This window comes from Gorilla gorilla, chromosome 21, assembly GCF_029281585.2.
Source record: "Gorilla gorilla gorilla isolate KB3781 chromosome 21, NHGRI_mGorGor1-v2.1_pri, whole genome shotgun sequence".
In the NCBI taxonomy this organism is placed as follows: domain Eukaryota; kingdom Metazoa; phylum Chordata; class Mammalia; order Primates; family Hominidae; genus Gorilla; species Gorilla gorilla.
Genome location: NC_073245.2, coordinates 58346742 through 58360418, shown reverse-complemented (window position 1 = coordinate 58360418; position 13677 = coordinate 58346742). Strand labels below are relative to the sequence as shown.

Sequence of the window (13677 nt, the reverse complement as noted above, 5' to 3'; positions counted from 1 at the left end):
CACTTGGGAAACTTGTTAGAATGCAAATTCTTGATCTCCATCCCAGACCCACAGAATCAGAAACACAGGAGGTGGGGCCCCACGATCTTTAACAAGAAGAGGTGGTTATTCTTGGCAGCGTTAGCACGTTCTGGTTCTAAATAGAGATTGGCCAGGAGCTTTCTATGTGGCCTCAGGAAAGTTACTCAGTTCTGGGCTTTTGTTCCCGGATGCATGATGGGTCCCTAGGAGTTCTAAGGATCCTTCCAGTTCTGAAAATAGTGGAGAGGACCACCTTGCAGGTGGTCCAGATACACGCTCAAGTTTTGTTGTTGTTGTTGCTATTGTTATTGTTGTTGTTATTTGAGATGGAGTTTCACTCTGTTGCCCAGGCTGGAGTACAGTGGCATGATCTCGGCTCACTGCAACCTCCGCCTCCCGGGTTCAAGTGATTCTTCTGCCTCAGCCTCCCAAGTAGCTGGGATTACAGGCACCCGCCATCATGCCCGGCTAATGTTTGTATTTTTAGTAGAGACGGGGTTTTGCCCTGTTGGTCAGGCTGGTCTCGAACTCCTGACCTTAGGTTATCTGCCCACCTAAGCCTCCCAGAGTGCTGGGATTACAGACGTGAGCCACCGCGCCTGACCCACACTCAAATTTGAGAAGCTCTGACCTAGAAGAGAACACAGGAGGCATCAATAGCATCTGCTGCAGATATTGTCACCATTTGTCAGATAGGGAAACTGAGAAGTGAAGCAGTGAAAGTGACTCATCCAAGGCCACACAGATGATCTGTGGCAGGCGTGGGTCTTTGGTCTCTTTCCACCATACCACCAAAGAAGTGAACAACACTCACTCTTAGGCTCTAGATAAGAGACAAGAATTAGGTCCCAAAGTTCCCCTTCCCCGCCACCACCACTTTGCTCCACTTTCTAAACCAAAGGCCTCCACCTGGTGTATCCAAATGTTCTTGAAGCTCTTCTGGGAAGCCTGCCAAGCCAGGTGCCCCTCTCTTGGCTCCCAGCTGCCCTCACAGCCTCCACTGGGATAAGCCCTCTCCACATCTCCCCTTGCCCCCTATCGCCCCACACCCTCCAGCCAGCAGGATGTGTTGGGGAAATCCAAAGCAGGTTCTTTCCTGGGAAAGGCTGGGACCCCTGGGTTAAACCTCACCTCGAACCTTTGTGCCGGGGTTCTGCATGGCACTTTGCATTGCTCTTCCTTCTCCTCCTTGTCCTCCAACCTTCCTCCCCTCCCTTCCCCTCTGCTCCCACTCCATCTGCCGCTCCTCCTGGCTAGGCTCCCCCTCAGTTGGCTCAGCAGGAAAAGAGAACAGGATGGTTTATTTTTATCCTGAGATACTGCTGGGGGGAAGGGGATACCATCTGACCGAGAAGCAGTAGCTCCTGCAGCCACAGGGAGGTCAGAAGGCGGTGAGAGACCCAGGATCTCCCTGGGAAGGAGCTACAGATGTCGGTTCCAGACAGCAGGCAGATCTGGGAGGAGCTCAGGACCCAGAGTGAGGAGCTCTGAGCATGGCACCACCAGACACCGCTGTGTGACCGCAGGCAAGTCACTTCACCTCTCTGGACCTCATTTCCACCTCTGTAAAAGAGGGAGGGATGCAGACCCACCCTGCTGGGGAAGGCTATTTTTGTGAACATGAATCAAATGGGAAGAGCACTTTGCAATCTCAATACCACATGTGAGCACACATGGAAACCACCCTGGAGGGGCAGCAGCCTGGGGACATTCTTATTTATCCACCGAAAATGCCCTCATTCCGTGAGCCCGACAGCAGGTTAAACAGCTCATGTCACCCAGCATGTTCGCCCCCGTTTTTCTTTTTACATGTTTGATGATTTTTTAATTACATAAGCATTATGTGAATTCACTCTCCTTTTGGGAAAAAATGATGAAGCATTATGGGAAAGCCAAATCTCCCTTTAACCAACCCTCCCCCAGACCCTTCTTCCCCACCAGACGTCACCACTCTTCGAGCTGTGGGTTTTCTGTGTACCCTTCCAGAACCCTTGTTATATCAATATACGATGCATATTGTATTTATACATATATCCATAGGCAATATACATACATAAAAGCATGTACTTTTTTAAAAAGTTCCATACCCATCATTCAGCAGCATGCTTTTTTTTCCTTACTCAACAGTGTTTTTGAGATTCTGTTGTATAAATATATTCTAATTTTATTTAGCCAGTCTCCTGCTGATGGACAGTTAAGCAGCTTCCAGTTGTTCACTATCACAAACAATGCTGCAATGGGCATCTGTGTATATGGCTTCCTGGGCGCAGGGAAGCCACCATGATGCCTCTCTGGGCACCAAACTGCTGGATCGGAAGGTCTGGTGGATATTACTAAACCATACCCCCGCCCCCAACACCACCACCAAACTTCTGCCTCTGTCTTTAATACAAGTTGGGAGACTGGATGGGCTCCAGGGTGAAGTGAGAGGTTCTTCAAGGTGAACTGTTTCTGCATCCAGTGCCAGGTCTCCTGTCTCAAACTGCAGGGGTGCAGGCAGAAGCGGGGAGCTATGCCCAGTCAGTGCCAGCCCCTCACCCTCACGCCACAGCAGCAGCAGCACCAGGCTCTCTGGCCAACTGCCTGTTTGCCCACGTGGCCACACTCCTGGGTGGGTGCAGCCTCACTGTCTCTCCTGCACTGAGATGCGACTCTCTTTGCCATCCTCCTGGGTGACCGGTTGGCATCCATGTAAAGTCTCCTGCACTGGAGCGGCAGTGTTGGAGCCAGGAAGATCGTCGGGAAAATTGATCTCCTGGGGTTCCTGCTTGGGGTGGGGGGCCTGGAGAGTCAAGGTGTGAGGTCACCCCAGCAGCAGGGGCAGCTGTGCCTCTGAGGAGCCCCTCCCTGGGAAGCGGATCCCTTCCCCAAGCCCTCGCCCCTTTCCCAGACGGCGGGTCAGTGCTGATTCCTCAGGTGCCTCCTGCCCCCTGCTGGCCACACCAAGGGCGACGAAGAGCTTCCAGAGTGGGAGCCAGTGGGCTTAAGGGGCTGCCACATTTGCTCCCACCCATTTGACCCAGCCCCAAGGCCCAAAGATGCAGCTCCCCACGCGTTGAATGCCAGGAAAGGAGTGAAGAACAACCAGTGTTAGGCTCTGCCAGTGGTGCCAGGGGCAGTTCTGTGGGGGATTGAGCTCTGGATGGAAGGAGCATGGTGGGTGGGGATGACAGTCCCCAATTCTGCTGCCACCCCACTGGCTGCAGAGACAGACTCTGAATCAGTTTTACTGCCCCATAGGCAACCGTGAGGCCATCTTCCCAGTTTGTCAAAACTCTGTCCCGGTTCTCAGGGGTGACCTACCTTATTGGTTGGCTTCTTGGCCACCTTTTCTAGAGAAAAAAAAAAAAAAGGATGGGGAGTTGGAGAGGCCAGATAAGAAACAGGTGGTCTCCCCTCCCTCCCCCATCACCTCCCCACCTGAGGACTCACTGATAAAGACCAGCACCAAGAGGATGGCAAACAGGATCCCGAAGATGATGGGGATCACCACCAGGGCTCTCAGCCGATCCTGGGGACCTGGAGAAATCAGGACTTCAGCATGCACCCCTCACCTGCAGTTTCTCCCTACCCTCAACCTGCTGTAACTTGTCAGACTCCAGAATCTTCCAATGTCAGAGCTCATCAACATCAGAAGGTTCAAACCGCGGTCCTTGGGGAAATGTGGCTGGCAGATGTCTTTAAAGGAGCCAGAACATTTTTTTAACGTTTGGAAATATTTGCCGACATTTTTAAACTGAGAGATTACATATTCAAACCTAGACATCTGATTTCTCTTACAAACTGGGAAGACTGGGTTCCAGTTGGCAGCCTCCCCACCTGGGAACCATCTAGAAGCGAGTGGTGGCAGTGGCTGTCACCACCTGCTCACCATGCTCCCCGCCACTCCCTGCTCTCTGCCCAATGCAAAGGTCTAGCATGATTCATGTCTGCATGTTGCTTTTGGTATAGAAGAGTGGAGGGGAAAGGTAAAGTATTTCTCATGCCGAATTTTTTTTTCAAAGTGGGAAAATAAAAGAAAGACCAAAAGGCAGGGCGGAGACTAGGGTGAGGCAAGGGATGAAATTGTTTCAGGACAAAATTGAAAAGGATGTCCAAAAAACTCAGTCATCAAGGTAAACATTCTTTTAATGCCATATTTTGAAAATCATCAGGCAGACACCAAGTCAGCAAACTACGGCCTGCAGGCTGGCTGCCTATTCGTTTTACTGGAACCAGGGCCAGGATTAGGGTGAGGTGAGTGAGGCAGGGTCATGCAAACACAGGGTCGGATCCTGTTCTTTATTTAAAATGTTGCTATCTTGCTAATCATGGATTTCTTTGCATTAATTTGTATTTTTAAAAATATTGCATCAAAATGAATTTACCTTGATTACTACACTTTTATGGCACCTTCCTAAATATTGCACCCGAGGGCAAGTGCCTTGCTCACCTCATTCTAGTCCCAGCCCTACAAAGAGGAAAGTACATTTTGAGAAAAAGCAAAGAGAATGTATTTTTCTTTTTTTTTAATTTTATTATTATTATACTTTAAGCTTTAGGGTACATGTGCATAATGTGCAGGTTTGTTACATATGTATACATGTACCATGTTGGTGTGCTGCACCCATTAACTGGTCATTTAGCATTAGGTAAAGAGAATGTAATTTTCTTACCCCTGACCTTTTTCACTGATTTACATTATCTGATCTTTACTGTAGGCCAACCTTCTCACTCTAAAATCAAAACCTACTAAGGAAGTGCTGTTATCATCCCATTTTACAGATGAAGAAACTGAGGCTAAGGGAGGGGAAGTGATTTGCCGAGACTCCCAAGATAAGTGGCAGAGCTGTGATACCACACCCCCAAACTGCCTCCCCTCCCCCTTTTCCCATCCAGTGTTCCTGTGTGCCTCATCTCCCCCTTCAGTTCCCACCTTCCTAGGCTTTCTCCAGGGCCCATTGTCCAGGACTCACCACAGACAACATCAGTCTTGTTTGTGCCTGCCTGTTGCACAACCAGGTCTTTGGTCTCACAGCTATGCACAGACACGTGCACAAATGCACACACACAGAGAAAGAAAGAGATATTAAGTTTCCCCAAGCATAAGATTTCCAACTCTAGAGTGAGTCAGTCAACAATCAACAAATCCAGGTTCACTGAGCACACAACACGTGCAACATCCTATGCTGGTTATTATAGGAACGACACAGACTCTTCTTACAGAACTTAAAAGTGCAGAGAAAAGATTCTTGCACATCTTGAAGGAGTAATAAATAGGGGAGTCTATAATGAGTGCCAAGCTTTGTGATCTAGGTAGGCTAAAGTGAGATGGGAATGGTTCAGAGGAGACAGAATCCACCAAGGCTGGAATGGAGAGATGATGAGTTCAGCTTAAGATAGGGTTACTCAACCTCAGCGCCAGTGACACTTGGGCTGGATCATTATTTACTGGGGGTGTGGGGGTGGGGGTGGGCTGTCCTATGCATTGCAGAAGTTCAGCAGCATCCCTGGCCTCTATCCGCCAGATCCCTGTAGCATCCCCCTCTCCGTTTGTGACGAATGAAATGTGTCCAGACATTGGCAAACGTTCCACAGGGAGCAAAACTGCCCCCTGTTGAGAACGTCTGGTTTAAGGGTCTTCCAGAAAGACTTCCCTGAGGACATACGACCTGAGTGGGCCCTAAAGGATGTAAAATTTGGATCAGCAGTGCAGTCCCGCTAAGTGGGACGATGTGATGTGGGGAAATAAGGCAGGTGGCATGCAGGATGGTGTTAGGAAACTATGGAAAATTGTGTCTTTACAACCAGATCACTGCCAAGTGTGAAGTTTTCAACTGGATTCAGCTGGTCAGTCTCATCAGCATCCAACCAGGCGACTTCACTAGTGAGAGGATTCAGCTGCCCAGAGAGCTCAGAGGAGGAGAAATTACAGAAGAGTGGCCAGCCAGGAGACACAGCAAACATATAGATATGAGATGATGAAGACCTGGTCTAGGTGGCCGCAGGAGGAGTGGGGCAGAATGGACACAGGACATTGCAAAGGAAAAATCATCTAAGGTGGGAGAAAGAGAGAGAAGCTTTGAAGAAACCATGTACTTTAGTCTTTTTTTTTTTTTTTTTGAGACAGAGTCTCGCTCTTTCGCCAGACTGGCTAGAATGCAGTGGCGCGATCTCAGCTCACTGCAACCTCCACCTCCCAGGTTCAAGCGATTCTCCTGCCTCCGCCTCCCGAGTAGCTGGGACTACAGACGTGCGCCACCACGCCCAGATAATTTTTGTATTTTTAGTAGAGACAGGGTTTTACCATATTAGCCAGGATGGTCTCGATCTCTTGACCTCATGATCCGCCCGCCTCGGCCTCCCAAAGTGCTGCAATTACAGGTGTGAGCCACCACGCCCGGCCTACTTTAGTCTTACATGAGTAGAGCATTCAGGAATTTACAATACACTTTACATGTTTTTAGCTCAAGCCTTGTGAAATGAAGGTCATTCCCATTTTTCAGATGAGGAGACTGAGGCTCAGTGAGGGTCACACACTTACTGAGCTGTAATCAGATACGTAAGCCAGTGCACTGATTCCATTAATACTATACCACTGGTGGCCGGGCACGGTGGCTCACGCCTGTAATCCCAGCACTTTGGGAGGCCAAGGCAGGCGGATCACGAGGTCAGGAGATCGAGACCATCCTGGCTAACACGGTGAAACGCCGTCTCTACTAAAAATACAAAAAAATTAGCCGGGTGTGGTGGCGGGCACCTATAGTCCCAGCTACTCAGGAGGCTGAGGCAGGAGAATGGCGTGAACCTGGGAGGCAGAGCTTGCAGTGAGCCGAGATTGCACCACTGCACTCCAGCCTGGGCGACAGAGCGAGACTCTGTCTCAAAAAAAAAAAAAAAAACTATACCAGTGGTGCCTCCAGTTATCAGTCAACATTTATCAGTAAAAATTTAAGCACCTACCATGCGTCAGGTACTGTTCCAGGTATAGGGGATGTATCAATGGAAGAAAAAAAAAAGGCCAAGTCTCTACATTTAAGGAATTTTCAATCTATTAGGGAAAGGCAGACAGTTAACAAATAAAATGTATATGGTATACTCCTATTTGTGCAAAAGTAAAAGGAGGGAAATTTTGTGTGTGTTTGTGTGTGTGTGTGTTGGTTTGTTTATATGTAGAATCTCTGGAAGGATATGCAAGGAACAATGGCTCCCTCCAGAAAGAACTGGGAGGCTAAGGGGCAGGGATGGGAGAAAGACATCGCTTTGGCTCTTTTGTGCCTTCTGTCCCATGTGCCTATCTTGCCCATTTTTAAAAATCAAATGCAAAAAATTAATGGGGCAGGTGTTTGTTTTTTGAGACAGAATGTCGCTCTGTTGCCCAGGCTGGAGTGCAGTGGCGCTATCTTGGCTCACTGCAACCTCCACCTTCCGGGTTCAAGTGATTCTCCTGCCTCAGCCTCCTGAGGAGCTGGGGTTACAGGCGCCCACAACCACACCCAGCTAATTTTTTGGTATTTTTAGTAGAGATGGGTTTTCACCATGTTGTGCTGGCTGGTCTTGAACTCCTGACCTCAAGTGATCCACCCGCCTTGGCCTCCAAAGTGCTGGGATTACAGGCAAGAGCCACCGCGCCTGGCCTGGGGCCCATGTTTAAGGTATTCCAGGCAGATGAGTTTGATGGAAGAGAATGAACAGTGTGTTCAGAGGATTGCAAGTAGCATGAAGCTATGCGATGCAGGAAAGAGAGCAGGAAATGCAACAGGAAGGTTGGGTGCCATGCTAAGGAGTCTTAGTTCCATCAGAGAGACAAGAAGCATCTCAAATGGGAGAGTGTCATGATTTGAAAGAAACTGTCGAACGCTCATGTTGGCAAGAGGATGGAGACAGAACCAGCAGGAGGGGAGAGACCAGAGGCAGGGAGGCCAGGAGGCAGAAAAGGCATCACCCAGACCACAGTGATGAGGCCCAAACTAAAGTGACAACAGTGGAGACAGTGAGTAAATTCCCAAAACACGTAGACAGCCAGTGGCAGGACCTGGTGTGGGTTTGGAGTTGGAGGTAAGAGAGGGAGGCCCTCAGGGTGAGCACCCAGAGCCCAGAAAGCCCTAGAAAGCCAGGTAAGGTGAAAGCAAGACGAGGAAAACTGAGGAGAAGCAGGAGGGGCAGAAGGAAAGCTAAAATAAGTGTCCCAGTACCCCCAAGATAGGAGGCTCTCATGAAGCGAGAGATCAACAGTGTCTATTACCTCAAACAGACAGCAGGCAAAAAAAATGTGGAAATGTGCCTGTCTGGTTGGCCATGAGGCCACTCTGCAGATGCTTCACATGTACATGAGTGTGTGTGGACCTCTGGGAGCAGGGACAGGACAGGTGGCTGGAGAGAATGGAGGCAGCTCCATGCCACTCTTAGAGCAGGAAACACAAGGGATGAGTGCTTATACCTTGTCCAAGGGTGACATTTTTCGAAAGCAGATGACACATTGGAGAAGAAGCCGACTGGGCAGGGCTCGCAGATGGTATCAGAAACCCCTGTAGCTGGGAGTGGGTGGGGAGGGGGACATTAACCATCACAGTGGACCACCTGTCCGGCTCACAAGGCAGCCAGTGGCCAGGCAGGACGGGAAGAGCTCCTGCCTTGAGCACTCTTCCCCCGATGTGGTACTGCCCCCGACAGCTGCAGTCCCCAGGAGGACTTCTCCCATTGCCCTTCAAAGGCAGATCCCCATGGCAGAAGGCAGAATGAACAAGGTCCCGTCTGCAGCTCACTCCAGTGGGGATACCGACATAGGTTGGAGCCTCTGCTTCCTCTGCCTCTGGGGCTAAGTGCCCACTGCCCAGCCCCTCACCTTGGGCCCTAAGCTCCTCTGTCCCCCTCCAAAACTGATTCCCAGATGAGCCACTTACCAATCTGCTTGACCCCAAAGCCGGGCGAGCATGAGCGGTGCAGGACACAGCTCTCACAGGCCTCACTCGTACAGTGCCGGCCTTCTTCACAGGTGCAGATGGTGTCTGTTTCTGAGGTGCCCTTCTGCTGGACCCGAAGCCCTAGGTCTGAGAAGAGAAGGGCAGGAAGGATGGGAACCCCCTGCTGGGCCATGCTCTGAGCCTCACTCCCCACATTGCCTGCTCTTTCTTCCTCAGACCCTCTTCCAAGTAGAGATGGCAATCAAATCATTTAATGATCAGTACAGCCCGGACTCCAACCAATCAGAGCAGACCCTGGCTACATAAAATTAGAATGGCTGCATTGTCGGGAATATCAGCCCGGTTCCCAAGCGTCCCTTTCCCAACAGCGCACGCACTGGGGTCGCAGTATTTGTGCTGGTGGCAGTGTGTCTCTCTGTTCCAGGTGTCTAGGAATTCGCTTTCACCGCAAGGAAGGCATTCCGTTTCAGTGAACTCTGTGCAGTCACTCACCAGTTTCTGTCCTGGAAAACATTAGGAAATAAGGGAGGGCTCTGGCCAACTCCATAAGTCAGACACTAACCACACAATGATCAGGCCAGGCTTTAGGGTAGGGGATTCAAAGATGAAAGTCTTGGATCCTTCACAGTCAGGCGAGGAAGATGGAGAAGCTGGGATCCCTAGTTCAGGGTAGACAGAGGTTTACCTGGTAGAGAGGGAACCAGAACATTCTGACAGTGAAGCAGGGCTGGGAAGTGGGTCGTTTCAGATTTGAGTTTACAGTTAACATATGGGGTCTGCGTCTGCCACCAAAGCAAAGGGGGACTCCATGATGGGGCTAGAGGGTTGGCATCTCACCTGGCTGGCACAAAGAACAGCACTGACTGTTTATTAGGTACTGTTTTTCTCTGCATGCAGTGGGTGGTTCTGGATGGACCTAAAAACAGAATTGTGCAATTTGAAGGGATCTTGAAATCTCCGTTGCAACTTCTTCAGCAGAAAGGTAAAAGTCATCCAGGACAGAGGCTGCAAACTGAAGTGCAAGTCAAAACAGAAAGTGGAACCTGCATGATATTTGGCATGTTTGTTTTCAAGTAAATTGTCAACTGAGCTGATTATAATCGCACCCAGAGAATCATTCTGGTATTTTTACAAAGCAATGGTACTGTAAACTCACAATATTCTCTGAACTGAACAGAATTCCTTGGGGCTTGATGCCTGAGTCATTCCTCTTCCCAAAGATCCCATAGGATATGGGGACTCCAGCAGCTCCCCTGGAGTCCTGAAGCTGGCTGACTGCAGCTGGTCCCAGTGCTGTTTGGGGGCTATATTTAGCACTTGGCCTCTTCCTCCTATTCTTCTGCTTCCCTTCCTGCTCCTTTCCAAAGCCCATCATGTTTTCTCCCTCCAACTCCTCATCATCTGTTCATCCAGCCCTTCCCTCATAAAATGCTAGAATGTAAAGCTGGAAGGGTAAACTCACACTTTCATTTTACAGATAGTTGAGACTGAGCACCAAAGAGGAGGGTCACTTGCCCAGAGTCTCACAGTGACAGAGTCCAAATGAGAACTCAGGTCTCAATGTTCCCTCTCTCCATCAACTTGTGTTTCATCTTCACCATTTTACTACATCCAGGTACCACCCATGCTATTAATTACTTATTGTTAATTTCAATACTTTTATTTTATTTTTTGAGACAGAGTCTTGCTCCATCGCCCAGGCTGGAGTGCAGTGGCATCATCTCAGCCCACTGCAACCTCTATCTCCTGGGTTCAAGCAATTCTCCAGCCTCAACCTCCTGAGTAGCTGGGATTACAGGTGTGTACCACTATGCCCGGCTAATTTATGTATTTTTAGTAGAGACAGGGTTTCACCATGTTGGCCAGGCTGATCTAAAACTCCTGACCTCAAGTGATCTGACTGCCTTGGCCTCCCAAAGTGCTGGGATTACAGGCACGAGCCACCGTGCCTGGCCGGTACATTTACTTTAAATGTAAACCTCACATCATTGCCAAGAGACAAGAACCAGTATCACTTCTCATAAATAAAAGGTAACCCTAAAAATAAATTCTGGGGAAACAAAACAAGGTTATTAAAACCCAGCTGGTTGTTTGCTTGTTGAAGGCCCTCCCAGGCCTGCTCTTGATTTTTGTTTTAAAAGGAGGATTAGCAAGCCTTTGAGAGGCATTAACTCTATTCTAGCTCCAGAGACTTCCTCTTTGAAAAAATGAGAAGGATTTTTAAAAGAACTGTAAAGTAAGTGTATGTTTAATTCTATGTCCATGTGCTCCTTAAAACTGTCCCACAGTTTGGGAACAGCCAGTGAAAAGAACACAAGTTTGAGAGTCAGACAGCTTTAGACTCCAGTCCTGACTTTGTAACACTTACTAGTTATTTTGCTTCTCTTAGCCTCAGTTTCTCTATCTCTAAAATGGGAGTAATAATGCCTGCCCTGCAGGTTGGATTGTGAAGAAAAGAAAGAATACATGTATATGGCCTAGCACAGTGTCAGGAACATAGTAGGTGCTCATTAAATGGCAATTTTAATCATCATTCATTTGTTTCTGTTTGCATGATATATGGCAAGCAGCCCGGCTACCTGGCTGGCTGTCCAGAATCCTACCTAACTGGTGGCTCTCATTCAACCTGGGTATCTCAGCAAATTACTTACAGAAATGTGTCTTACCCAAAATGGGAAAGGAAGTAGAAAAGGCTACTGCCCCCCACCGGCTCATTGCAAGACACCATCCTGTGAACGTGGAGCTCCCACACTCCCAAAGATAGGAAAGTCCTTGATACCATCGTCAAACACATGAGAAATAAAACGCTCCCCTAAAAGTCTGTCAATCTCCAGTTCTCACTCCCCATAGTTCTGGTCCTTCTGCCACAAAACAGCTCAGGACCAGAGCTTGGAGACTCTCACTATCTGAGAGGCAGGCTCGGGAATCATGCAGATGTAGATTCACAACCAGGTTCTTCCATTAGCTAGCTATGAGACCTTTGGCAAGACAATCCCCCTTTCTGAGCCTCAATTTGCCCATCTGTATAATGGGGGAGTTGTGAGAAATCAGACAAAGAAAACAGGCAGTGTTTGGCTCAGAGCCTGACACACAAGAAGCCCTCAATAGATAGCTTCTGACATTGTTGTCACAGCCCAGCCTCTACCTGGAGCCAAAGTTGGGAGTTATGAGGGCAAACTCTGCTCTTGAGAAGCCTGGATCATACCCTTCACCCCACCTCCTCTGGCTCTTTCTCCACTCCTACCACAAGGGCCCCCCTTTACCTCTTTCCAGCTCTGCCCTCCCCCTGCCTCCCTGCTCCCTAAGAGCCATTGCTTCAGGTGAAAGTGAAAGCTCTGGGACCAAAGCAGCCTCCCCACTCCCTCTCTTCCCTTGCTGCTTCCCTTGCTTTCCTTGATACCATGGGTCATTCCTGCCCAGGCTTCAGGCCGGAATTTACAGCCCTCTAAAGTAGGGGGAGGCCAGAGGGGCTGGGATGAAGGAGCCAGGTACTTGGGGGATTCCCAGCCTCCAGAATGAGGAACTACAAAAATACATTTAAACAAAAAGTGAGTCAAGTGTAGGCTTCTGAAAATCCCGGAGATATGCTTGGTTGGCTCTGAGTCCCTCTGGTGCCTGAAGAAACCCCTGGTTTCTCCAGCCCTCTGATCACCAGCCCTGGTCAGAGCCAACCAGAACTCTGGTCTCCTAACCCTTTACTGGGTCCCATAAACTGTTCATCTCCCCCAGGGGTCTCCTATGTCATCTTAAATTCAGGAGAAAAAGGCAAAGCCCTGGGGATTCCTCCTAGGTTGGAACACCCAAAATAGGGTTCGGGGTGGAGGGCGATGTTAAAAGCTCCTTGCCTTCTCACTAAAGTACCTGGGCCTCTGCACCCATCTCTTGTTCCCACAAGATGCCCTGGAAGAAGGCAGCCCCAGCTGGCAAGGAGATGATAACTACTTACAGAGGCTGGCATCTGTCCACAATAAGAAGGGGACAGGAAACGGGCCAGACCCGCCCCTTCCCTTGGTCCGCCTCACTTCCCGCCCTCTGAACCCCCTACCAGTCTCTGTGTGGCCAGCCTCTGAGGCTCCCTAAACCCGTCCAGGCCGTCTAGGCACGCTTGGGCAGCCGGTGCCTTCCCTGAGAGGCCGCTCCCGGGACCCCAGCCCGGGAGAAGAGAGAGGCAGCCCACCCCATTCAGCCAGGAGCGGGGGCACCTTGCCCAGCTCCCACCCACCCTCCTGCCCCCACAAAAATCAGCCAGGAAGGCCTCTTCCCCGAAGTCTTCCTTCCCTTTCCTTCTCATTCCCCACTCCCAACTCCCGTCGGGTCGGGGCAAAAACAACTCACAGCGGTCAGCAAGCAGCCCCAGAGGACGCACTGCAGAGGCAGACGAACCATGGCGAGGTGAGACCAGGCGGCAGGACCACTGGGCGCCCGAGCGAGGCCTCTGCTGACTCCCCTGCCCCAGCCTTGGCCCCGCCCAGGAAAGGGGCGGGGTCTTCAAAGACCAATCGCGGTCCACCTATCGGGGGGGCGGAGCCCCCAGCAATTCACCGCGCAGGGGTTTCCCCAGAACATTCCCAAAAGTCTAATTCCCCCGGGAGTTTAGGGACGCATCTTGCTGGGTACGGGAGGAGGCATGGTTCCAGAGACAGCCCTTCTTCTTTGCCCCCAGGTCCCACAAAGGCCAAGCCGAGGCGGGCTAGGAGCTAGCCTGCTTCCTGCGACCGGAGAGAGATCCCATGGGTGCTGGGGCCTGCCACAG

At 50.1% G+C, this 13677-nt stretch overlaps 1 protein-coding gene across 5 annotated transcripts; it reads right to left on the bottom strand.

Annotated features, from left to right (window-relative positions):
* Positions 1–1817: 1817 nt before the first annotated feature.
* CD40 (CD40 molecule) lies at positions 1818–13388 on the bottom strand. Of its 5 annotated transcripts, none has more exons than XM_019017547.3 (9): positions 13260–13388; positions 9762–9840; positions 9302–9427; positions 8904–9050; positions 8441–8534; positions 4977–5038; positions 3442–3540; positions 3325–3353; positions 1818–2803 (listed from the first exon to the last, which is right to left on the bottom strand). In XM_019017547.3, exons 1-9 carry the CDS (start codon positions 13308–13310, stop codon positions 2645–2647), a joined length of 846 nt encoding a protein of 281 aa, XP_018873092.1. In that variant the 5' UTR covers positions 13311–13388; the 3' UTR covers positions 1818–2644. The 5 variants fall into 5 exon arrangements, with proteins under 5 accessions (XP_018873092.1, XP_004062342.1, XP_063558174.1 ...); XM_004062294.4 differs by having other exon boundaries at positions 3454–3540; XM_063702105.1 differs by having other exon boundaries at positions 2681–2803; positions 3325–3348; positions 3454–3540; positions 13260–13387.
* Positions 13389–13677: the final 289 nt, after the last annotated feature.